General features: G+C 49.4%; 1 protein-coding gene across 1 annotated transcript; it reads left to right on the forward strand.

Moving 5' to 3' along the window:
* Window positions 1-24,923, forward strand: CEACAM20 (CEA cell adhesion molecule 20). Its single transcript, XM_060172345.1, has 12 exons — window positions 1-155; window positions 3,066-3,134; window positions 5,713-5,991; window positions 8,733-9,014; window positions 12,241-12,522; window positions 13,703-13,987; window positions 17,682-17,796; window positions 17,973-18,058; window positions 19,641-19,702; window positions 20,271-20,306; window positions 22,691-22,813; window positions 23,841-24,923. The coding sequence occupies exons 1-12, from the start codon at window positions 104-106 to the stop codon at window positions 23,952-23,954; spliced, it is 1,785 nt and encodes a 594-aa protein (XP_060028328.1). The 5' UTR covers window positions 1-103; the 3' UTR covers window positions 23,955-24,923.
* The last annotated feature ends 1,607 nt before the right edge of the window (window positions 24,924-26,530 follow it).

The raw sequence follows: 26,530 nt of genomic DNA on the forward strand, positions 1-26,530 counted from the left end.
GGACAACGGGAGCACAACAGAGCTGGAGTGACACTGGTGTCCGTGCGTGCAAGCCAGGAGGCAGACAGACATCTGGACCCACAGAAGTCGGGGGCCAGGACCCATGGGGCCTACTGACCTTCAGGGCCAGACGTGGTTGGGAATCCTGCTCTCAGGTCAGTGCCCTGCAGATGGGTGTGTGTGTGTGTGTGTGTGTGTGTGTGTGTGTGTGTGTGTGTGTTTGTATCTATGTCTTTGAAAGAGAGACAGAGGCACAGAAAGAAATAGAGGACCAGGGCTGGGGAGATGGTATAATGGTTAAACAACAAAAACTTCCATGCTTGCTTGAGGCTCTGAGGTCGCAGGTTCAATCCTCAGCACCACCAGAAGCCAGGGCTAGCTGTGAAGTATTCTGGGAAAACATAGCAAGACCAGAAATAAAACAGATCTTAAAAAGAAGGAGGAAGAGTGTGGTCCAGGAGGTTTCTCAGTGTATAAATCATTGAACTTTCAAGCATGAGGTCCTGAGTTCGATCCCTGGCAGCACATGTACCAGAGTGATGGCTGGTTCTTTCTCTCCTCCTATCCCTCTCATGAATAAATAAATAAAACATTTTTTAAAAAGGAGGAGGAGAGAAAGAAAACCTAAGACATGCAAATGTCAGGTAATGGTGCACTGAATAACCAGATGCAAAGACCTGGTCTCAAGTCCCTGGTCCCCACCTCCTGAGGGGAAGCTTTGAAAGCAGTGGAGCGGTGAGGCAGGTGTCTCTCTTGTTCTCTGTCTTCTGCCCCTCTCTCTCATTGTCTCCCACTCATTACTTCATTTATGATTATTATTTTTTAAAAAAACTTTTAATAGAACAGAGAGAAATTAAGAGGGAAGGAGAGTTATAGAGGAAGAGAGAGACAGAGAGGCCTACAGCACTGTCTCATCACTCAGTGAAGCTTCCCCCTGCAGGTGGGGACCAGGGGCTTGAACCTGGGTCCTTGTGCATGGTAATATGTGTGTGCCACCACCCAGACCCCAACTTTTGCTTGTTTGTTTATTTTCACTTCTGGGGCTCCACATGGATCACACTGCTTGTTCCCAGGTTGACTTGTTAATTCCTTCTCCTTCAGGGAGGGAGAAAGAAGGAGAGACCACACTATACCATCTGTGGAGCTCCCTCACGTGTTGTGATCCTCCCATGTGGTGTTGGGGTGTGAGGCCCAGGCTTAAAGCACTCTCTACTGGGTCATCTGTCTCCCAGCCCCCGGCTTCTTTGCTGACCAAGAACACTTATGTGAAGCTCAAGCTGTGATCACCCCATTTCACAGATGGGAGACAGGCTATCACTTGCCCAGATAAATGGCAGCACTGGGATTCAAACCCAGGCAGTTGGTCTCTGACCTGTGGCCCTACCCTCTCTGTTTTTTTTTTTTTTAAATATTTATTCATTTTACTTATTAATGGAGTGGGGGGAGAGGAGGACAAAGAGAGAACCAAAGCCTCACTCTGGCAAAGGGGATGCTGGGGGTTGAACTTGAGACCTGATGCTTGAGAGTCCAGTGCTGTATCCACTGCACCACCCTCCTCTTCTTCTACATTCCTACTGGGGTAACTAATAGTGCTCAGGGCCTACACAACAAATCCACCATGACTCTTGGCAGCCTTTTTTTTTTTTTTTTTAATAAAGACAGAGAGAAACTGAAAGAAAAAGAGGAGATAGGGAGAGAGACTACTGCAGACCTGCTTCACTGCTTGTGAAGCTTCCCCTCTGCAGGTGGGGAGTTGAACCGGGGTCCTCGAGCATGGCTACATGTGCATTCAGTCAGGTATGCCTCTGCCCTCCTCCACCTCCTCGTCCCCTCCTCCTCCTCCTCCCATTCTTCTTCATCTTAGTCTTCATCTTTGTCTTCTCCTCCTCCTCCTCGTCCTCTTCTCCTCTTTCTCTCCTCTTCCTCCTCTCTTTTTTTAATCTTCATGGGTACTTCACTTCTCCAGGTGAACTTTCTCAGATAGACACAATAGATGGAGGAAGGACACTCCCTGCACCAAAGCGTCCTCCTTTGCAGTGGCGGCTGGGCTGGAACTCGGGTCACTTGTATGGCAAAGCAAGGGCACTGTCCGGGCGAGCTTTCTTGCCATTCCAAGCACAGTCTTTATTATTTTAAAGATCAATGTATTTATAAACAAGATCAAGGCGAGAGAACCAGAGCACTTCTAGCATATGTGCTGTCAGGGACTGAATTCAGGTCCTCATGCTTTGAGAACCCCGTGCTTTACCCACTAAGCCACCTCCCAGGTCATCCAAGTATATATAGTCTTGAAGGGCAGGCTGACCAGGTTCAAGTAGCTTCTTAAAAAGCGGAGATGGGGAGTCAGGCTGTAGTGCAGCGGGTTAAGCGTGGTGGCTCAAAGCACCAGGAACAGTGTAAGGATCCCGGTTCGAGCCCCTGGCTCCCCACCTGCAGGGGAGTCGCTTCACAGGTGGTGAAGCAGGTCTGCAGGTGTCTATCTTTCTCTCCCCCTCTCTTGTCTTCCTCTCCTCTCTCTATTTCTCTCTGTCCTATACAACAACAACAACAACATCAATAATGACTACAACAGTAAAACAGCAAGGGCAACAAAAGGGAATAAGTAAATAAATATTTTAAAAAATAAGCGGAGGTGGAGGGGCAGGTGGTGGCTCACTCTGTTGACTACACATCTTACCTTGTGCAAGGACCCAGGGTCAAGCCCCTAATTCCCACCCACAGAAGTGAAGCTTAAGGAGCAGTGAAGCAAGTACTCCAGATGTCTCTCTGTATCTCCCCTTTCACTGTCAATTTCTCTCTATTTCTATCCAGCAAATGAACAAATGAAATTTTAATTAAAAAGAAATAAACTGTATATTTGTGCAAACAAAACTTTTTTGTTTACTGTGGTTTCACCACTCCAAGTTGACTTTCTCAGATAGCAAAGCAAGAGGCAGAGACAGAGGGAGAGATGCCAGAGCACTAAAGCTTCCTCCTAGGGCTGGAACGCCATGGTCATGCCGAGGGTGGGGGAGGCAGGACTGGACATCCCTCTTCCCCTGACGGCCTCCCCTCTCCCCTACCAGCCTCACTGCTGACATCATGGACTCTGCTGGCTGCTGCCCTCGATGCCAACCCACCGGACAGTGCCTCAAGTAAGAGGGATGTCACCCTGTGAGGAGTACTTAGAGCTGGGAGGGAGAGGCCTTTAACAATGCAATAAAAATCACTCATTTGAGACTTATAGACATACACACACACACACACACACACACACACACACACACACACACCGAGACATATACACAACGGAGTACTACTCAGCAGTTAAAAAAAAAAAAGACCATGACATGCCCTATGGAACTAAAAGGATGGGCGTGGCAATACTTCTATTAATAAAGTTAGTCAGGAAGTGCATGGGGCTGGGTGGTGGCGCACTTGGTTAAGCTCACGTGACAATACTCAAGGACCTGGGTTCAAGCCCCTAGGCCTTCCCCTAGTGGTGAAGCAGGGCTGCAGGTGTCTATCTCTCTCCCTCTATCTCCCCTTCCTCTATATTTCTGGATGTCTCTATTGAATAAATAAAGATAATTTTAAACATTTTTTAAAGGAAGTGAAAGACAAGATAGAGAATTGAAACACACGAACTTGAAAAAGAAAAAGTATGTATGTGGGGGCCGGGTTAAGCACACATAGCACAAAGCGCAGGGACCCACACAAGGATCCCAGTTCGAGCCCCAGCTCCCCACCTGCAGGGGAGTCGCTTCACAGGTAGTGAAGCCGGTCTGCAGGTGTCTATCTTTCTCTCCCCCTCTCTATCTTCCCCTCCTCCATTGATTTCTCTCTGTCCTATCCAACAACAACAGCAACAACAACAATGGGAAAAAGATGGCCTCCAGGAGCAGTGGATTTGTAGTGCAGGCACTGAGCCCCGGCAATAACCCTGGAAGCAAAAAAAAAAATTGTAATACATATATATGTATTTTTCTTTTCAGTTTATAACTATGATCTTGGGAGAACTCTAGTGATTACCATTGGGGGTGGGATCACAGAGATTTAGTGGTGGAAGTCATGTGGTATTATACCCTACTATCTTATAATCTAGTAATTATTAAATCACTTGTAATTATATTATTAAATCTTATAAAATAACCACTATTAAATCAATAACAAGTATATATATATGTGTGTATGTGTATATATATATATGTGTGTGTGTATGTGTATATATATATGTGTGTGTGTATGTGTATATATATATATGTGTGTGTGTATGTGTATGTGTATATATATATATATATACAGATATATATATATATATATATATGATGTTGCTCAGTGTGCCAGAGTGATGCTCTCATTCTCTTTCTCATTAATAAATAAATTCCATTTTTTAATATATTTATTTATTCCCTTTTGTTGCCTTTGTTGTTTTATTGTTGTAGTTATTGTTGTTATTGATGTCATCATTGTTGGATAGGACAGAGAGAAATGGAGAGAGGAGGGGAAGACAGAGAGGGGAGAGAAAGACAGACACCTGCAGACCTGCTTCACCACCTGTGAAGCGACTCCCCTGCAGGTGGGGAGCTGGGGGCTTGAACCGGGATCCTTATGCCGGTCCCTGCGCTTTGTACCACGTGCGCTTAACCCTCTGCGCTACAGCCCGACTCCCCCATTATTATTTTCTTCCCACCAGGGTTATCTTACCTACAAGACAATTCCACTGCTCCTGATGGCCAATCTTTCTTTCTTTCTTTCTTTCTTTCTTTCTTTCTTTCTTTCTTTCTTTCTTTCCTTCCTTCCTTCCTTCCTTCCTTCTTCCTTCCTTCCTTCCTTCCTTTCTTTTCTTTCTTTCTCTCTCTCTCTGATAGGACAGAGAAAGTGAAAAGAGAGAAGTAGATAGAGAGGGAGAGAGAGAGACAGAGAAACACCTGCAGACCTGCTTCACCACTTGGGAAGATTCCTTCCTGCAGGTGGGGAGCAGGGGCTCGAACCCAGGCCATTGTGCATGGTACTATGTGCACTCAACCAGGTATGCCACTGCTCCTCCCACCTTTTGTTTGTTTATTTATTTATTTATTTATTTATTTATTACCAGGACACTGCTCAGCTCTTGCTTATGGTGGTTCTGGGGATTGAACTTGGGACCTTTTGTGCCTCAGGCATGAAAGTTTTTTGTTGATTTGTTTTTGCATCACTATTATACTATCTGGTGAGATATAAATAAATAAATTCTCTTTTTAAAAAGATTGTTTTAAGGGGGCCGTTAGCATTCCAGTTATGAGCCTGAATTTTCTATTTTATCTGCTTGTTTAGTCAAGGGGCATATTGATATTTTATTTTCTTTCGGGGTGAGGGGTGGGCAGAGATATGGCAGAGCATGACTCAGCTCTGGCTTATGGTGGTGCAGGTGGTTCAGAGTCTCAGGCATAAGAGTCTTTTTGCAGAACTATATGCTATCCCCCCAGCCCCTCCCTTTGAAATATTATTTATTTAGTTTAATGAGAGAAATACAAAGAGAGAGAGAGAGAGAGAAATGCCAGAGCACTGCTCAACTCTGGCTGATGTTGCTGCTGGGGACTGAACCTGGCACCTCAGAACTCCAGGCATAAGCATGAGAGTCTTCGCAGAACCACTCTGCTGTCTCTCCAGCCCAGGTCCATCGCCCCATGGCTCCGGGCCTCCCTCCACCCTCCAGCCTGCCTCCACCCCACCCTCTCTCTCCCCCTGCAGAGGCGCTGGCCACTCCCACCATCACCGTCAGTCCCAGCAACCCCACAGAGCTGAGGGAGCAGGTGACCTGCCAGTGCTTCACCGCCGAGGCCAACGTGACTGTCAGTTGGATCTTCAACAACCACTCACTGGTGCCCCACGAGCGCATGCAGCTGTCAGAGAACCGCAGGATACTCAGCATCCTCGTGGTCCAGCGGGAGGACACCGGCAGCTACCAGTGTGAAATCGGGGACGGGGTCCAGTCCATACAGAGCAACGTTGGCTTCCTGAACGTCAGCTGTGGGTCCCTTCCGTTTCTCGCCAATGCCTCAGCGATCGGATTTTGCTGCACCACTTTCCTTTTTTTTTTTTTAGATGCAATATCATTCTAAATTGCACAGAATTCCAGAATTCCCTTAACTTCTTTAAAAAATTTTTTTTCTTTATTAATTGGATAGAGACAGAAAGAAATTGAGAGGGGAGGGGGAAGGGGAAGGAGAAACAGAGAGACACTACTGCACCACTTGTGAAGCTCCCAACACACCCCCCCCCCCCCCGGAAACCAGGAAGTGAACCCAGATCCTTGGGCATTGCAATACATACACTCAGTTGGGTGCAACACTGCCCAGCCCCCCCTTCAAGATTTTATTCACTTAAGAGAGAGAGAGAGAGAGAGAGGGAGAGAGGGAGAGAGGGAGAGAGAGGGAGGAGGAGAAGCAGAGCGTCATTCTAGTACATGGGTTGCCAGGCATTGAACTAGGGACCTCATTCTTGAGAGTCCAATGTTTTTTTCAGGGTGCCACCTACAAGAGTGTGTGTGTCTGCACACATGCTTTATTATGAGGTTAAGGGTTCACAGTACAGCTGAGACGCTTGCTCCCCAACCTAGGTCCTCATCCCCCAGAGCCCCTTCACCCCATCTCTCTCCTTCCTTCCCAGATTCCTTTGCTATGTTGTAATGCACTACTCCCAGTCCAAGTTTCACCTTATATCTCCCCCTACTACCCTTGTTTCTTAAAGCATTTATTTATTAACAAGAGAGAGAAAGAAAACACCAGATCATTCCTCTGGCACATGTAATGCAAGGGATCAAACTCAGGGCCTCAGGTTTTGAGTGTCCAATGCTTTATCCACTGTGCCACCTCCCAGGCTGCTGTCTCACAACTTGAAACACCACCTGGCACTGTGGTGGTGCACAGGACTGGCATTGGAGAGGTCCCAAGTTCAATTCCCAGTTCCACCAGTAGCCAGAGCTGAGCAGTAATCTGGTTAAATATAAATAAATACGCAAAACAGTCGGTGCAACCCAGAAGGTGGCACAGTGGGTCAAGTGTCGGACCATCACGCAGGAGGCTGAGCTTCATATCACAGGTGCCTGAGTAACACTCTGCTTCTCTCTCACCTGGCACCCATTAATAGATATATATTCTTTAATCTTTTTTTTACTATTTATTTATTTATTCCCTTTTGTTGCCCTTGTTGTTTTATTGTTGTAGTTATTGCAGTTGTTGTCGTTGTTAGATAGGACAGAGAGAAATAGAGAGAGGAGGGGAAGACAGAGAAGGGGAGAGAAAGACAGACACCTGCAGACCTGCTTCACCGCCTGGGAAGCGACTCCCCTGCAGGTGAGGAGCCGGGGACTCGAACCGGGATCCTTACGCCGGTCCTTGCGCTTTGCGCTACCTGAGCTTAACCTGCTGCGCTACTGCCCGACTCCCCAATAGATATTTTTAAAAGCAGCTAAGGAAGGGCTAGGTGGTGGCACACCTGGTAGAGCACACATATTGCAATGTTCCATACCAACCCAGATTCAAGCCCCCACCCCACATGCAGGGGAAAATTTCACAAGTGCTGACAGTGCTGTAGGTGTCTCTCTGTCTCTCTCTATTTCCCCCTTCCTTCTTTGTCTCTATCTAAAAAAAAAAAAATCAATTAAAAAGCACCAAAGGTCAGGCACTAGCTTCCCTGGCCCTGGGAAGTACACACATAGTCCCACGCACAAGCACCTGGGTGCCAGCCCTCCTGCCACCTCATGGGAGCAGCACACGAAGGAGAAATTTGCCAAGTGGTGGAGCAGTGCTGTGGGGACTCTGTCTCTCTTTGTCTCCCACTCTTTATTGGTGGGGGGAGGAGTCCCCTGGAAGGGGTGGAATCATGCAGGTGCAGAGCCCCAGTGAATCCCAGCCGCACAAACAAAATCTCTAAACGCGGAGTTGTCTGCGCATGGTGTCCATATATGACTGTTTGATGCTCCAGACAAGTTATACTGGAAAGCCAGTGTGGTGTCTCTAAAATGGGATTCCTTGACCTGTAGATATTTGATCCTTTTTTTATTATTGTTATTTTTGCCTCCAGGGTTATTGCCGGTGCTCAGTGTCTACACCACGAATCCACTGCTCCTGGAGGCCATTTTTTCCCTTTTGTTACCCTGGTTGTTTTTACCATTGTTGTGGTCATTATTATCATTGTTACTGATGTCGTTGTTGCTGGATAGGACAGAGAGAAATGGAGAGAGGAGAGGAAGACAGAGAGGGGGAGAGAAAGACAGACACCTGCAGACCGGCTCACCGCCTGTGAAGCGACTCCCCTGCAGCTGGGGACCAGGGGCTTGAACCTGGTTCCTTGAGCACTGTAATGTGTGTGCTTAACCAGGTACGCCACTGCCTAGCCCACCCTTTTTTTTTTTATTCCTTTTATTGAAGGGGGACCATGGAGTAAATAGCATAATGGTTATGCAAAGAGGTTCTCATGCCTGAGGCTCCAAAGTCCTAGGTCCAGTCCCCAGCACCACCATAAGCCAGAGCTCAGAAATGCTCTGATAAAAAAGGGGGAAGGGGAGAGATACCAGAGCTTCCCCTGGTGCCCGGACACTGCCATGTGTCACTGGGCCGTGCATAGAATGATGCCCACCCCTTACCAGGTGAGCTCCGCTCTCAGCCCTCAGCGGGTTTAATAGCTCGAACGTGATTCTCTCTTATGGTGTAAAAGAGAGCAGTGGCTGCGGCGGTTCTCACTGCTGGTGTCCTGCTCCCCACCCCCAGATGGCCCGGACCCCATTGAATTCCACCTGGATTCGGGCACGCTTGGCGAGAACGTGATGGAGGTGCTGGAGGGCTCCACGGTGGCCCTGTCCGCTGACACAAAGTCGTGCCCGTCTCCCCTCTACATGTGGTACCTGCCCAGCGGCCACATCCTGCCATCCTACAACCACACCCTCCATCTCTCCAACGTGTCCCTGCAGCAGGGGGGCACCTACAGGTGCCTGGTGAACAACAGCGCCACCCAGCTGCTGCGCCTGGGCGCCCTGCAGATCCGAGTCCTGGGTGAGTGTCTCCTCCGTCTTCTCCTGCTTCTGCAAGAATCAGGGTGACGCCCAGAGACCTGGGTTTGAGGGGGGAATGGAGGAGTGGGACTGTCCATGTGACTCGAGGTGGGTCCCTAAACTTGGGCGGGGCCTGCCCCATCTCCATAGCTCTCTGTGACCCTCCCCACCCGGATTTGCTCTGAAAGTGGAGGTGTTACGGGCTTCCAGGCACCGAGAGGGGCGCACCAAGACTCTAATGCAGGAAGCCGGGTTTATTACCCTTCAGATCCAGGGGCACTCGCATCCACAAAAGAAACTGGGGCCCCGCACAAAGGCGCTGGCCCTTTATACAGTTATCCGCTTTCCCATAGGAACTCACAGCGACAAGCTGAACAGGTTGATTCTTTCTTTCTTTCTTTCTTTCTTTCTTTCTTTCTTTCTTTCTTTCTTTCTTTCTTTCTTTCTTTCTTTCCTTTTCTTTCTTTCTTTCTTTCTTTCTTTCTTTCTTTCTTTCTTTCTTTCTTTCTTTCTTTCTTTATCAGTGAGTACAACTTGTCTGGGTTATCAGCAGACAGTCGGGCAGAAGTAACAGATCCTGGGGTTCGGGCGGTAGCGCAGCAGGTTAATCGCGCCCGGCGCAAAGCATTAATGGACCGGCGTAAGGATCTGGGTTCGAGCCCCGGGCTCCCCACCTGCAGGGGAGTGGCTTCACAGGCAGTGAGCAGGTCTGCAGGTGTCTGTCTTTCTCTCCCCCTCTCTGTCTTCCCCTCCTCTCTCCATTTCTCTCTGTCCTATCCAACAACGAAGGACATCAACAACAACAATAATAGCCACAACAAGGCTACAACAACAAGGGCAACAAAAGGGGGGGAAATGGCCTCCAGGAGCAGTGGATTCATGGTGCAGGCACCGAGCCCAGCAATAACCCTGGAGACAATAAAATAACATAACATAATATAAAATGAAGAAGTAACAGATCCTAAGGCCGCTAACCAAGGCCACTTGGTTACAGCAGTAGGAAGCCCTCTATGAGCGGGAAGGAAAGGAAGGATTGCTGCCAACTGCGTTCTGCTTCCCTTCCTACCCCTTCTCTTCCTTCTTCTCCTCCTCCTCCTCTTTTTACTCTTCCTCCTCCTTTTTCTTTTCCTTCTCCTCCCTCTCTCCCTCCCCCCTCCTTCTCCTCCTCTACCTCCTCTTCCTTCTCTCCCTTCCCCTCCTCCCCTTTCTTCTCTTCCTTCTCTTCCTCCTCCTCCTCCTCCTTCTCTTCCTCCTTCTCTTCCTCTTTTTTCTCCTCCTTCTCTTCCTCCCCCTCCCCCTCCTCATCCTCCTTCTCCTCCTCCTTCTCCTTCTTACCACTGAGGTTATTACTGGGGCTCACTGCCAACATTACAAAACCACTGGTACTGCTGGCCATTTTTTCCTTTTTTTTTTTTCTCTTTCTCTTTCTCTCTCTTTCTAATTTTTATTTGATAAGATAGAGAAAATTGAGAGAGGACATGGAGATAAAGAGAAGGAGAAAAAGAAAGACACCTGCAGACTTGCTTCACCACTCGTGAAGATTCCCCCCAGCAGGTGGGGAGCAGGGGCTCTCAAACCCAGGTCCTTGTCTATAGTAATATGTGCACTGAACCAGATGCATCACTGCCTGCCCCCTCAGCTGCATTTCTCAATGAAGAAGAAGACAACCCTTGCTTTTCTCTTTAGAAGTGAAGCTCTGCTTTGCCTCCCCTGGGGAGGGGGGTGTTGGTTGGTTCTCTCTGCATGTTATCATAGATACACAGCATTTAAACGCACCCCACACACAGACACGCAGAGCCATTCATGTGGAGACAGGAATCGGGGGGCCGGGAGAGGATGCACATTTTATCACTGCAGGGGCCTGGCTTCGAGCCCCTGCACCGTGAGGAACATCATAAACGGCGCTAGGGAAGCTCCAGGGTTAGTGGAGCAGTCCCGTGGTGGTCCTCCTTCTCTGTCTCTCTAAAGTAAGCTTGTTGAAAGAAGAAAGAGAAATGCTTTCCTCCCCAGCCCGTCAAAGCTCATGTTGCTTTCAGGCTCAGTAGCCTGAAGGGGGAAAAAAATTAAATTAAGAAAACCTTATGTTGTTAAAATTTCGGAGGCTCTTGCCGGCCGGGCTAGCTTCAAGGTGGGTAACAGAGACGCGGAGACAACGGCTGGGCAGGGAAGCTGTATTTCTTTATTCAGGAACAACGATTCATAAACTAAGACAAACTAATCACCAAACAGAACTCTGCTGTCTCCTTTTGGCGGCGCAAGCACTCTTTCTTTTACTCTCGAACTCAGGAACCCTCTCCCTTACTCTCGAACTCAGGAATTCAGGAACTCTGTCACTCTCGAACTCAGGAACCCTTTCCCGGGGTTCCTTGGGGCGGGGCCAAGCAGGCCCGCGAAATTAATAGGACTGATCCAATTCTCTTGGCGGGGGGAGGGCTAGAACAAACCAATGTAAAGCATACGACAACCTTAAATGAGGGAGCTGGGTGGTGGTGCAGCTGGTTGGTTACGTGCATTCCTTACAGTGTACAAGGACCCGAGTTCAAGCCCCCAGTCTCCACCTGCTCTACAGACAGTGCTGCAACACCCCCTCTAGCCCCCACCGTCCCCCTTCCCTCTCATTCTTTCTGTGTCTATCCACGTGAGGGGCCATGTGGTGGGACAGCCACTAAAGTGAACATATTACCATGCACAAGGACCTGGGTTCAAGCCCCTGGTCTGTCCCCACCTGCAGGGGGGAAGCTTCACAAGCAGGGAAGCAGTGCTGTAGGTGTCTCTGTCCTAACAGACAGAGCGTACTAGTTTCCTGCAGATGCCTCTCTCTCCTTACCTCATCCTACTTCTGTCTCTGTCCTAACAGATAGAGCGTACTAGTTTCCTGCAGATGTCTCTCTCTCCTTACCTCCTCCTACTCCTTTCTCTCTCTCCATAATTCCCCCCCATCTCCATCCTACTTCTCTCTCTCCATAATGAAGCACAGCAACGTTTACGCATAAAAATAAAAGACTGCCATGCGCACTCACACAAGACAGTCACATACAAACTGGGGAATGGGACGCATGTACAAACTATTGCATTTACTGTCGAATGTCAAACATTAATTCCCCAATAAAGAAATTTAAAAAAAGACTTTCACATACAAAGGACACGTGTCTGTGTGTGTGTGTGTGTACACGCCCCCCGCCCCAGACACCCATGGACCCTGAGCCTGCACGCCTGTCTCTTTCCAGAAAGACTGACCAAGCCCCACGTGGTGGCCCCGAGCAGCAACCTGGCGGAGAACAATGTCTTTGTGAACCTGCACTGCCAGACCCCCCACCAGCGGGCCGGGGTCCACTGGTACATAGACGGCAGCCAGCTCCTCCTGCCCAGCGAGCGCCTGAAGCTGCTGGCCGACAACCGGACCCTGTCCATCCAGGTCCTCCTGCGCAACGACACAGGACCCTACCAGTGCGAGGTCTGGGACGCGGGCGGCTGGGAGGTCAGCGACCCCGTCAGCCTGGTCATCAACTGTGAGTGTCCCCTGGCCTGACCACCGCTCCTGCTCCTACCAGCACCCCCTCACTTGAAGCTCCCTTCCGGCATTTCATTATTTATTTTTGATTTATTATTATTATTTTTTTACTAGAGCACTGCTCAGCTCTGGCATATTGCTGGGGACAGAACCTGGGACCTCAAAGTCTCAGGCAAGGAAGGCTCTTTGCATAACCATTATGCTGTCTCCCCAGTCCGTGTTATTTATTTTTATGACAAAACTACCAGGGTTATTTCATTGCCTGAGCCTGGTACTGGCACTAGGAACACACCACTCCGAGAGACCATTTTTACCCCCTATTTTTATTTGATAAGACAGAGAGAAATTGAAAGGGGAGGAGGAGGAGGAGGAGGAGGAGAGAGAGAGAGAGAGAGGGCTGTAGCCCTGCTTCACCACTTGTGAAGTGTTCCCCCTACAGGTGGGGAACAGGGGCTTGAACCCGGGCCCTTGTGCACAGTGATGTATGCACTTAAGCAGGTGCACCACTGCCCAGTTCCTTTTATGTATTTATTGTTTTAATGTGTGTGAGAGAGAGAAGGGGGGAGAAGGAGAGGGAGAGGGAGAGGGAGAGGGGGAGGGAGAAGGAGAGAGAAAAATACCAGAGCACTGCTCAGGTCTGGCTTATGGTATGCTGGGGATGGAACCTGGGGCATTTGGTGGCTCAGTCATGGAAGTTTTTTTTGCAGAATCATTATGCTGCCTCCCCAGCCCTGTTTTTTTTTTGTTTTTGTTTTTTTTTTATGGAGACAGAAATTGAGACAAGAGGGAGAGAGACACCTACAGACCTGCTTCATCATTTGTGAAGCTTCCCCCTGCAGGTGGGGAGCAGGAGCAAAACACAGGTCACTGTGTACTGTCATGTGTGTGTTCAACTAGGTACACCACCACCTGGCCCCTCCTTCTACCCTTTATTCCCTGGTTGATGGGAACCCACCCAGTGTCGAGCTTGTCTAGACACTGGGAAAATAAAGACCCCCCCCAAGACCTTCACCCCCACACCTCCAACTCCCCCCTGGGCCATGGAGTAGGACGCCTGCCTTGCCATCCATGTATGTGTGGCTCAAGTTCCAGCCCCAGGCACCAAGTTGGGAGTGCCATAGCACTGGGGGGAGCTCTCTAGGCCTCCCTGTCTGAATGGGCCTCTGCACATGGCACAGATGGCCCCAGCCTTGTGCAGATCAGCAGCAACCTGGAGCCCTGGGTAGCGACAAACAGCATATCGGGGCCGCTCAACTCCAGCCTGATCCTGCACTGTCGTGCTGACGACACCCTGCCAGCCCCCCAGTACCGCTGGACCTTTGAGGGTGCCCCCTGGGAGCACCTGGGGCAGCAGCTGGCCATCCCGGCGCTGACCTGGGACCACCAGGGCATCTACAACTGCACGGTCAACAACTCCTTGGCGCACCGCACAGCGCAGACCTTCGTGAGACTCTGGGTGACAGGTGAGTCCCGAGGGACCGCGGGCCGTGTCCGGGGCGTGGTCAGAGCCCTGGAAGCCCCGCCCACAGCGTTCAGGCCTGCAGGCCTTCTTCTAGCGTTTGCTCTTCTTCCGTAGCCAGTCAACAGCGTCAGGTTGAGCCTGATGTAAAGTTTCGAGACCTCCTTTGAATCTGGAGAGGTGGCAGTCGTTGACTATGTGGGTCATAGTCTGTCTGGAGCCGCAGGGGCAGTTCGGGTCGTCTCTGGCTCCCCAGCGATGGAGCATAGCGGCGCACCGGCCATGGCCTGTTCGATAGTGATTGAGGAGGGCCCAATCATAACGTGCTAGGTCAAAGCCAGGTTGACGCTTGCAGGGGTCTGTGATGAGGTGTTTGTTCTTTACCTCAGCTGACTGCCAACTCTCTTTCCAAGAGTCTGGAACAGAGAAGTTCAGTGTAGGCATAGGGGACCAGATTGGGTGACGAGACGTCAAGCGTTGGACAGGGTGGGCGAAGATATCCGCGTATATTGGCAGGTCTGGTCGAGCGTAGACGTGGGAAATGAACTTAGATGATGCTGCATTCAGACGAATATCTGGCGGGGTGATGTTGCTAAGAACTGGCAGCCATGGAACCGGGGTGGAACGGATGGTTCCAGAAATGATCCTCATGGAGGAATATAATTTGGAATCGACCAAGTGGACATGGGGGCTACGGAACCATCCTGGGGCACAGTATTCTGCAGTGGAATAGCAGAATGCCAGAGATGATGATCGTAGTGTGGGAGCGCTCGCGCCCCATGAGGAGCTGGCCAGTCTTGCAATGATGTGATTCCTCGCGCCCACCTTTGCTGCAGTTTTTATGAGATGTTTGTGAAATGACAGAGTGCGATCGAGAGTAACGCCAAGATAGACTGGCTGGGCTTCATGCCGGATTCTCGTATCGCCAAGCTGCACATTAAGCTCACGCGAGGCCGAGGCATGGTGTAGATGGAAAACAGATGATACCGTTTTTGCAGTGCTAGGGATTAGTCGCCATTTTTTACAGTAATCAGATATCAGAGACATGTCTTTCGTGAGTGTTTCCTCGAGGATGTCGAACTTGGATGCCTGAGTTGCACAGCAGATGTTATCCAAGGTCAGCACTGAGTCGATCCTGAGCCTTAGTTTCCCTACCTGTCAGTCGGATTTCTTATTAGCCTACCTTTTTTCTTCTCTTTTCTTCTCTTCTCTTTTCTTTTCTTCCTCCTTCTCTTTCCCTTTCTTTTCCTTCCTCCCTTCCCTCCCAGAGCACTACTTAGCTCTCTAGCTGGGACCTGAGGGCTTCAGGCATGACTGTTGTTTACAGAGCTGTCATGCTGTCTGTCCATCTGAAGATTAATTAGCTGGTGTCATATTCCACTGGGACTGCCTGGCCAGCTGTGTTTGTGAAGCAAATGCAATTATTTCTTTCAGAGCCCACAGCCCAGGGCAAACATTTCCCGGCCCACCTGGCTGCCAGCTCCTTCCCAGTGGACCTGAACAGCTGTCACTGCTGCACAGGTGGGAGGGCATGGAGCTAGGCAGGCTATCTCAGGAGTAGTGCTCCTGGACGTCCAGTGAGGAAGCCCCATGTGGCTTCCCCAGTGGCCTCCTTCGCTCTGAACAACATCCCTCTAAGCCCCAGCAATAACCCTGGTGGCAATGAAAGAAAAGGCTGGATAAACAACTCACTGGGCTAGGGCACATGCATAGCCACAAATTCTGCCTAGGTTTGAGCCCTGGCACCATATGGGAGTGCCATGGCACTGGGGGAAGCTCTGGTGATGTGGTATCTTCCACCTGTCTGTTTCTCTCGCTCTCTCTCTCTCCCTCTCTCTCTCTCTCTCTCCCTGTGTGTGTGTGTGTGTGTGTGTGAATCTGAATGAAAAGAGCAGCCCCAGAGCAGTGATACCTCACAAGCACAGAATCCTGACTGTGAAGAAAGAAGAAAAATGAAGGCGGTTGAGAATGTAGCCAAGAGCCCCATTGGCATCCTGGGAAACTCCGTGTCTCCCCACTCCCTAGGTAGAGCCCCTCCCTTGTAGGCCTGACCCAGGCAGGACTTCAGGCCTTTGAGAAACATCTGGGCAGGAGCAGGAGCAGGAGCAGGAGCAGGAGCAGGAGCAGGAGCAGGAAGGACGAAGCAGTCCAAGGTCCATGATAAAACAATCATGAGCTGAGCCATGAATGCCCGCCACATGCCACCATCCTGACTGCCCTCGTCTCTGCGGCACTCCCAGGCAGTGAGGGCCACCCCAGAGCCTGCCCAGGAGGAAATGAAACTCAGACTCCATGGTCCCAGGGCCCCAGGGCTCAAAGGTGGTTCACTTGGTGACAGCCTGGCTTCTGACTGGCAAAGTCCTCTCCTCTGGAAGGTCTTCCTTGGTCAGAATTAGCAGCATCCTCACCACATCAACATCTGCCAGTCACTTTCCATGGCTGTAACTATATATTTTTAAAATATTTGTCTTGGAGCTGGGTGGTGGTGCATGCATCCACTTGAGCGAACAAGGACCCAGGTTCAAGCCCCCAATCCCCACCTGCTGGGGAGAAGCTTCATGAGTGGTGAAGCAGTGCTGCAAGTCTTTGTCTGTCTGTCTATCTCCCATTCTCTTTTTTGTTTGTTTGTTTGTACATAAATGATTGAGTTTATTTTTTTTACATTTAAATGTGTGTTTGACATGTTGACATGTTGACAGGGGTTTGAATCCACACCATTCCCATCACCAGAGTTCTGAGTCTTCACTCTTTCCACTGCAGTCCACCAACGTTCCCCTAAAGTTGTAGACATGGGCCAACCGTCTTCTCTACAACTATTCTATCTCCCCTTTTCCATCTCCCCCTTTCCACTCAATTTCTCTTAGTCATGTCAAATTAAAAATAATAACTAAATATTTTTTTAAATACTTTTTTTTGAGAGCCAGGCAGTAGTGCAGTGGGTTAAGCACATGTGGAGCAAAGTGCAAGGACCGGTGTAAGGATCCTGATTCGAGCTCCCGGCTCCCCACCTGCTTCACAGACGGTGAAGCAGGTCTGCAGGTGTCTATCTTTCTCCCTTCCTCTCTGTCTTCCCCTCCTCTCTCCATTTCTCACGATCCCATCCAACAACAACAACAACTACAATAACTACAACAATAAAATAACAAGGGCAACAAAAGGGACTAAATAAATATTTTTAACAATACTTTTTTTTTTTTTGTCTCCAGGCTTACCCACTGTGCCTGGTGGCCATTTTTTCCCTTTTTATTTGATAAGACAGAGAGAAATTGAGCGAAGGGGAGATAGAGAGAGAGAGAGAGACATCCACAGACCTGCTTCACTGCTTTGGAAGCACCCCTCCTGCAGGCGGGAGCCGTCAGTCCCACATACCCAGCTATCCTGACCCTTTGCTTAGCGAGGCAGGGTTAACCCCAGAAGGTTTAGGTCAGACTCTTGTCTGCAGGGGCTTTTACCACAGCCCTTCCTTTCTCCGACAAACAACGCGGACCCCTGCCTTGCTGAATTCAGGCCACAGGCACTAGGCCGGAGGGCACAGCTCACTACCTTCATAACTGCACGTCTCAGTTACGGGCTCAAAGCTGTTTTCTGTGCGCAGTCATTTCTAGGATCCTTTCATTGGTTATTCCCAGCAGTGTCCCACCTGGTTCCTGCCTCACTCACTCACTGTCTCTCTCTCCCTCTTCTCGCCCCCCCCCCAGAACCCCCTGAGCCGGCGCTGTCTGCAGGGGCCATCGCTGGCATCGTCATCGGGATCTTGGGCTTCATTTCCCTAGTCGCCGGGTTGGGCATCTTCCTCCACTTCAGAAAAGCCAGGTGGTGATACTGGGTGGAGTCATGGGGAGGGGGAGGATGTCGCTGGCCCAGGTGGGCGTGGCGTGTGGGCAGAGCCTTGGAGAGGGACCTGTGGGTGGGGGCCTTCGGGTGGGGGCCTGCAGGGCCAGGCCTGGGCTGGAGGTGCAGAAGGACGAACGAGGGCTTTGAACTTCCAGGGCCTCAAGGAAGCCACCAGAGAGTTCTGTCAGCAAGGACGTGACATCCCCCTCCGTGGAAGAGCGCCCCGTGGAGCCCAGCTTCAGTAAGTAACTCCATGGTGCTCATGTGGTGCTCAGCATCCCCGTCTGAATGATGGAGGAGACTGCGGCTGGGAGGGTAGTGGAGCTGCACTTGGTAGAGTGCACATGTTACCATGTGCAAGGACCCAGGTTCAAGCCCCCGTCCCCACCTGCAGGAGAGAAGCTTCACGGGCAGTGAAGCAGATCTGCAGGTGTCTATCCCTCTCTATTTCTATCTCTATCCAACAAAATGAAAAATATGGGAGCTGAGCAGTGGCACACCAATTGAATGCCTATGTTACACTGCACAAGGAGCGGGGTTCAAGCCTCCAGTCCTAAATGTAGAGAAGCTTCTTGAGCGGTGAAGCAGTGCTGCAGATGTCTCTGTCTTTCTATCTCCCTCTCCCCTCTTGATTTCTCTCTGTCTCTATCCAAGAAAGAACAAAGAAAGAGAGAGAGGAAGGAAGGAAGGAAGGAAGGAAGGAAGGAAGGAAGGAAGGAAGGAAAGGTAAGATACAGGAATCAGAACTCCCATCTTCTGCACTCCATAAAGAATTTGGGGAGGGTCAAGTGGTAGTACAATGGGTTAAGTGCATGTGGTGCGAAGTGTAAGGATCCCTCCCATTCGAGCCCTGGCTCCCCACCTGCAGGGGAGTCGATTCACAGGCGGTGAAGCAGGTCTGCAGGGGTCTGTCTTTCTCTCCCCCTCTCTGTCTTCCCCTCCTCTCTCCATTTCTCTCCGTCCTAGCCAACAACAATGATGACATCAATAACCACAACAATGTTAAAACAACAAGGGAAACAAAAGGGAAAAAATAGCCTCCAGCAGCTGTGGATTCGTGGTACACGCACCAAGTCCCAGTAAATACCCTGGAGGCAAAAAAAAAAAAAAAGAATTTTGGTTGGTGGTGCACATGGCTGAGTGCACATGTTACAATGCCCAAGGACTGGATTCGAGCCCCCACCTACAGGGGGAAAGCTTTGCTCATGGTAAAGCAGTGCTGCAGGTTTCTCTCTGTCTTTCTCCTTTTTCTATCACCCCTTCTCTCTTGATTCCTAGCTGTTTCTATCCAATAAACAAATAAAGATGATAAAAATAAAAAATAGAAAGAATTTTGGTCTATCCTCCTAGAGTGGGAGAAATATTAGGGAAAGATGACCAAAGGGCTTTGAACGCCAACTCCATCAGGACCCCAAGACTTGGAGAGAGAAGAGAAAAAAAGGAAGGGCATTTGGAAATAGTAATAGGTGTAGGTATGACTTCAAAAGGAATAGAAAGTAAGACCACAGGGGGAAAGGGGGAGCAAACAGATACAAGTCTGGATAATTATAGAAATAATAGCCAACCTATATCTGTGACCTTCGGAGAACTACTGAAGTTGCCAGTGGAAGTAACGGGAGACACAGAACTCTGGTGGTGGGAGAGGTGTGGAATTATACCCCTGTTATCTCATAATTTTGTAAATCAATATTAAATCACTAGTGAGAGAGAGGAAAAATAGGAAAGAAGGCTTCTATCTGAGTGGAGCAGAGTGGCCTGGGAAGCAGCCCCATTCTACCTCTCTCTTTCTAACCCCAGCCCTGGCCTGGCATCCATTTCTCTAGACTTGCCCAGACCCACGTATGCCAACATGACTGACCCTCCAAGACAGACCCGATTCAGAAAGGTGAGTGATGACCCAAAGGGATCCTCCCCGCTCCCTGACTGTGTTCCTTCCCCAAACTGATAGAGCTGTTCTCATCTCACTTCTGGAGTTCAGGCAGTTCTCTGAGAATGCCCCATGCCCACTCAGACGCCTCCTCCCTGCCTTCGCTGGGCTGCTCAGCTCTGCCTCCAGTTTCAGTTTCTCCACCGCTAGCTGTCACCTCCTTGCTTTCCAGTATGATGAGACTTAGCCTTCAGGAGCCAGATGGTGGCACAGCTGGCAGAGAGCACATGCTGCAATATGCAAGGACCCAGGTTCAAGTCCCTGGTCCCCATCCACATGGGGCAAAGGTTCACAACTGGTGAAGCAGTGCTGCAGGTCTCTCTCTCTCTCTCTCTCTCTCTCTCTCTCTCCCTTCCTTTTTAATTTCTCTGTCTCTATCCAAAACAAATAAAATAGAATAAAAAGACCTAGCCGTGAACTTCTCTGGGACTCGGAGCCTGAAAGTCTTTCTGAGAATTCCTGGGAGTGGCCCCGATCCTGAGACCTATGACATCACCACGGCTTTCTTTTCCCTCAACCCCACCAGGATCCACCACCAGACACCTCAGAACACTTGTATGAGGTAGGTCGGTCCTGCCCCACACCTGCCACGAGGTGATTAAAGAAGGTTGGCGGGGGGTGGGGGGAGATGCAGGCTGAGGTCTTTCCACTGGCCATATCTGGAAAACCCTGCTCAGCTAAAGCTTTATTATGTATCAGAGGGCTGGGTGTGGGCAGAAAAGGGTCCAAGGTTTCACAGGACACTGGGTCAGATTCCAGGACACTGTGTTGCTTCCATCTCCCTGGGGCTTGAAATTGGATGAAGGTGAGGTGGCACTGGTCTTGCATGTTTGGGGAAAGAAAAGAGCTCTGAAGGCTGGTGAAAGAGCTCATGTATGCAGCCTGGGTTCAAGCCCAGCCCCCACTGTACTGAAGCAGGCTTTGTACTGTGGTCTCTCTCTCTCTCTTTGCCTGTCTCTGGCTACACAGATAAAAAGGGGTGGGGTGGGGGAGCCGGGCAGTGGCGCAGTGGGTTAACCGCACGTGGTGCAAAGCAGAAGGACCAGCTTAAGGATCCTGGTTCGAGCCCCCGGCTCCCCACCTGCAGGGGAGTCCCTTCACAGGCGGTGAAGCAGGTCTGTAGGTGTCTCTCTTTCTCTCCCCCTCTCTGTCTTCCCCTCCTCTCTCCATTTCTCTCTGCCCTATCCAACAACAGCGACATCAATAACAATAACAACAATAACTACAGCAATAAAACAACAAGGGCAGCTAAAGGGAAATAAATTAATTAATTAAAAAAAAAGTAGGAGTGGGGTGGGGTACACCCAGTAGAACATACATGTAACCATATTCAAGGACCCACATTCAGGTGGCCCTCACCTGCAGGGGGGAAATATTTCTCCCTCTCCTCTCCCTTTTCACCTTCCCTCTTAATTTCTCTGTCTCTATCCACAAACAAAGAAATAATAAATTGGAAAAGAAAAAAGCTTGGGAGTCGGGCGGTGGCGCAGCGGGTTAAGCGCATGTGGCACAAATCGCCAGGACCTGCGTAAGGATCCCAGTTCGAGCCCCCGGCTCCCCACCTGCAGGGTGTTGTTAAAATTTCGGAGGCTCTGGCCAGTGGGTCTAGCTTCATGGGCGGGTAACAGAGACGCGGAGACAACGGCTGGGCAGGGAAGCTGTATTTCTTTATTCAGGAACAACGATTCATAAACTAAGACAAACTAATCAACAAACAGAACTCTGCTGTCTCTTTGCGGCGGCACAAGCACTCTCTCTCTTACTCTGGAACTCAGGAACTCTCCAACTCTGGCACTCTGGAACTCTCGTACTTGAGAGCCCTCTGAAACTCTGGCACACTGGAACTCTCTCTTACTCTGTCACCCTGAAACTCTAGAACTCAGGAACTCTGTCACTCTTGAACTCTGGCACTCAGGAACTCTCAGACTCAGGAACCCTCTCTCAGGGTTCCTTGGGGCGGGGCCAAGCAGGCCCGCGAAATTAACAGGACTGATCCAATTCTCTTGGCGGGGGGAGGGCTAGGACAAACGAATGTAAAGCATACGACAGCAGGGGTGTCGCTTCACAGGCGGTGAAGCAGGTCTGCAGGTGTCTGTCTTTCTCTCCTCCTCTCTGTCTTCCCCTCCTCTCTCCATTTCTCTCTGTCCTATCCAACAACGACATTAATAACCACAACAATGTTAAACAACAAGGGCAACAAAAAGGAAAATAAATAAATAAATAATAATAATAAAAAGAAAAAAGCTTAAAAATAAAAGGAGGAGGCGCTGGACAGTGGCACACCTGGTTGAGTGCACACATGATCATGTGCAAGGACCTCGGCCCACCTGCAGGGGGGAAAGCTTCACAAGCAGCAAAACAGGTCTGCAGGTGTCTATCTTGCTCTCTTCCTATATCTCTCCCCCAAATTCCTCTCTTTTCTATTAAATACATCATCATCATCATCATCAAGAATAGCTGCCTGGAGTGGTGGATTTGCAGTGTAGGCACCAAGCCCCAGCAATAACCCTGGTGGAGGAAAAAAAGAAAAAGAAAAAAAAAAGAAAGAGGAAGGAAAGAAGGGAAGGGAAGGGGAAAGAAAAGAAAAGAAAAAAGAAATCTGATCCAGGAGCAGAGCCCTGAGTCCTAACTCTACTCCTGCCTCTGAGACTTTGTCAGAATTGGGCCAATCCCTTTGTTTAAGTTAACACTTTCCCAATCCTGTGATTCCGGGTGTGTGTACCTGTGCATGTGTGCGTAAGAGAGAGGGGGGGAGGGGCTGGAGCACTGCTCAGCTTTGGCGTTTGGCACTACCGAGGATTGAACCTGCAGCCTCTAGAGCCTCAGGCCTGAAAGTCCTGTGCTCTCACATTGACCCGTCTGCTCAGCCCCAAGCACTGGAATTCTAAGGCAGTCTGTGCCACCACCCCCTCCCCGGCCCTAACTGGTCTCTCTGTTCACTTGCAGAAGGATCTGCCCTCAGTATCCCGTGGGGATCAACCCCACACCCCCCTGAGGCCGCTGCCCAAGCCTGTGCTGCCAGCACCAGACCCCGTCCCTCCACAAGGAAACACAGAGTCTGACTATGAGGTATCTCTGAGTCTTCTGTCCTCGAGAACACTCCCGGGTTGCCTTTCCTTCTTGCTCAAGAGTCTTTAGGGGAGCCAGCTGGTGGTTCTAGTTAGTCCCTGCTAGGGGAAAGCTTCATGCAGGTCTGCATATGTCTCTCTTTCTATCTCCTCCATTCCCTCCTTCCCCTCTAAATTTCTCTGTTTCTATCCTAACATACATACATAAATGAACTTAAAACATTTTTTAAGAGAGTCTTCTTAGGGGAGTCGGGTGGTAGCGCAGCGGGTTAAGTGCATGTGGCACAAAGCTCAAAAACCAGTGAAAGGATCCGGGTTTGGGCCCCCGGCTCCCCACCTGCAGGGGAGTCGCTTCACAGGCGGTGAAGCAGGTCTGCAGGTGTCTGTCTTTCTCTCCCCCTCTCTGTCTTCCCCTCCTCTCTCCATTTCTCTCTGTCCTATCCAACAACAATGACAACAATAATAACTACAGCAATAAAACAACAAGGGCAACAAAAGGGAATAAATAAGTAAATATTTTTTAAAAAATGGAACTCACCTGGGGCTGGGGGATGGCTCCCCTGGTAGAGTGCATACCATACCACACTTGAGGACTCAGGTTCAAGCCCCAGGCCACCACATGGAAGCACTTGCATAGTAGAAGCTTCATAAGTGGTGGCACAGTGCTGTGTTGACTCATCTCACTGTCTCATTCTTTATTTCTCTCTCCCTCTCTGCTTCTCACCCTCTACCTGAAAAAGTATAAAATAAATAAGAGTCCACTGGGAGCAGTGGAATCATGCAAGAGCATGGGGCCCCAGCAATAATGCTGATGAAAAGAGAGAAAGAAAGAGAAAAAGGAAGGAATGAAGGAAGGAAAAAAGAAAGGGAGAGGGAGGAGAGAAGGATGACAGGAAGAAAGAAAAGAAAGAAAGAAAGAAAGAAAAGAAGAAAAGAGAGGAAGGAAGGAGGAGGGAGGGAGGGGAGGTGGAAGAAAAGGGAAAAGAAAGAAAAGAAAATGGAAGTCACTGTTCCCTTTTGTGAAACAGATGCTGGTGAATCCAGAAACCGACGCTGACATTTACTGCCACATCAACCCCAACAGCACCACAGTCTCCTTCAGTGCACTGGGGGCCGAGTCTGAACCTGGGTCGTGCGCATAGCAAAGCAGCGCACTAGCCGAGTGAGCTATTCCGTCAGCCCCAAGCAAAAGCTACTTAGTGAGTACACCACAGCAAGGTGTAAACAAAGCCACCCTCAGCCTCAGTGACTCACAGGACCCCAAAATTGTTCTCATGGTGACAATTTATCATGTAGAAACTGGGTGGAGAATCAGATAAACAAAGGGAAAAGGAAAAGGAAAAGGCGTGTGCACTGGAGCATGGACAAGGCTTGTTAGCTACTGATTCAATACACTAGTGGGTTTTTGTCTTTATTCTTTTATTTTTTATGTTTTTAGCCGAGAACTGCTCAACTCTAGCTAATGGGTGGTGCAGGGTATTGAACCTGGGACCTCAGAGCCTCAGGCATGGGAGTCTCTTTGCAGAACCACTGTGCTATTTCTTTTCTTTTCTCTTTTTCTTTTCTTTCTTTCTTTCTTTCTTTCTTTTTTTTTTTTTTAACCAGAGCACTGCTCAGCTCTGGCTTATGGCGGTGTGTACCTGGGATTGTACCTAGGACTTTGGTGCTCAGGCATGAGTCTCTTTTGCATGCTGTTTCTTCTTTATTAGAACACTGCTCAGTTCTGGCTGATGGTGATGCTGGGGATTGAACCGGGGACCTCAGAGCCTCAGGCATGAAGGGCTTTTTGCATCCCCATTATGCTGTCTCCCCAGCCCTAAAAGATAGTTTAAAAGGGTCTATTCCGAATGCTTTAATGTCTGACTAGAACGGCACACAAAACGACAAAGCAAGTGAGCAGGAGGAAAGGCAGACAACTTGGTGCTCAGTTTGTCCCTTGTGATCCCTGACCTGAATCAGCAGCTCAGTCTGCAGGACCTGGGACTTTACAAGGCTGCCAGGAAGAGGTCATTTGAGTATCTTCTGACATTGTCTTCCTGTGTCTCTATATGCCTTCATGGATTTCTCTGTAGCCCTTCCCAGCGTCTGCGGTGAATAAATCTTGAGTGTGAGTCCTGTACGCTGATGCAGCCTTGCTTTCACGGAGGAAAGTTACTGGTGTCTACACTAGGGGCGGTGGAGCAGGAAACGTTAAGAACGTGGACTCCAGAGTTAGACCTCTTGGCCTCAGATCCCAGCTTTGGCTTACAATACAATCTATGTGAGTCATTTACTATGTCCAGCTCTGGTTTCATCTCCTGCAAGATGGAAAACAACAGTCCCGCCTCTTAAGAATTGCTGTGAGGACTGAATGAGAAATGCTGGGCAGTCGGGCAAGTCATGGTGTATTTTCCTATGTTTTTCTTTTTCTTTCTTTCTTTTTTTTTTTTCCTCCAGGGTTATTTCTGGGGCTCAGTGCCTGCACCACAAATCCACTGCTCCTGAAGGCTATATATATTTTACCCCTCTTGTTGCCCTTATTGTTTTATTGTTGTTGTAGTCATTACTGTTGTTGCCACTGATGTTGTTGTTGGATAGGACAGAGAGAAATGGAGAGAGGAGGGGAACACAGAGAGGGGGAGAGAAAGACAGACACCTGCAGACCTGCTTCACCACCTGTGAAGCGACCTCCCTGCAGGTAGGAAGCCGGGGGGGGGGGGGGGGGGGGGGGGGGGGGGGGGGGCCGGCCTCAAACCGGGATCCTTACCCGGTCCTTGCGCTTTGCACCACCCACTGCGCTATGGCTTGGAATGTGCTTGATAGTGAAACATCCTCTAGAGAAAAATAAATAAATTAATAAGTGTGGGAGAATGATGTAGAGTATGTAGGGAGCAAAGGATTAATTTTCCCTTAGGAAGGTTTTTTTTTTTTGGTAGGGGAGAATGCCTCCTGAGAGGACAGCCTCCTAAAGACCAGAAGTCGACTCCTAATGGTATGGGAGTGGGGTGGGGTGGGGGTGGGCTATGCTAAGGCCCTGAGATGTGGGCCAGTTTGAGTTGTTGAAGGTGAAAAGGTCAGTGTGGTTGGGGCTCAACTAACCACAAAACAGTCAGGAGATGAAGGGGAGGATGGAGATTCAGATCTCAGTGAAAAGGAACTCAGCTAAAGAGAGAGAAAACTTATACCATTTTAGTTTAAATAAAAACAAACAATAGAACCTGTTAAGATTTATTTTGAGGCTGGGGTGGATAGCAAAATATTTACGCAAATGCCTGAGGCCCTGAAGTCCCAGTTCAATCCACCACACCACCATATGCCAGCGCTGACCAATGCTCTGGTTAGGGGGGAAAAAAGATTTATTAATTTCATAAAAGAGAGGTTCTTAAGATCTGCCTTGAGGATCAAAGGAGAAATTTTTGGGCTAGGGAACTCAGCCTGTTAGAGCATCGAATTGCATGGTGAAGTCCCAGAGTCTGCAAGTTCAATCCCCAGCACTGCCTCATACCAGAGTCGAGCAGCACTGTGGTCCTTTCTCTCTTTCCTAATAAATAAAACTTTTTAAAAGGAGTTATTTATTTTACAAGAGAGACAGAGAGCACAGCACTGCCCAGCTGTAAATGCGGCTGGGGACTGAACCTACGGCCTCTGGAGCCTGAAGCATGAAAGCCTGATGTGTTATACAGTGGTGCTATGTCCCTCGCCCCAAACAAGTGAGGGGGGAGAGGCGCTTGCCCCCCAG

The sequence above is a fragment of the Erinaceus europaeus genome, chromosome 2, assembly GCF_950295315.1.
Source record: "Erinaceus europaeus chromosome 2, mEriEur2.1, whole genome shotgun sequence".
NCBI lineage: Eukaryota > Metazoa > Chordata > Mammalia > Eulipotyphla > Erinaceidae > Erinaceus > Erinaceus europaeus.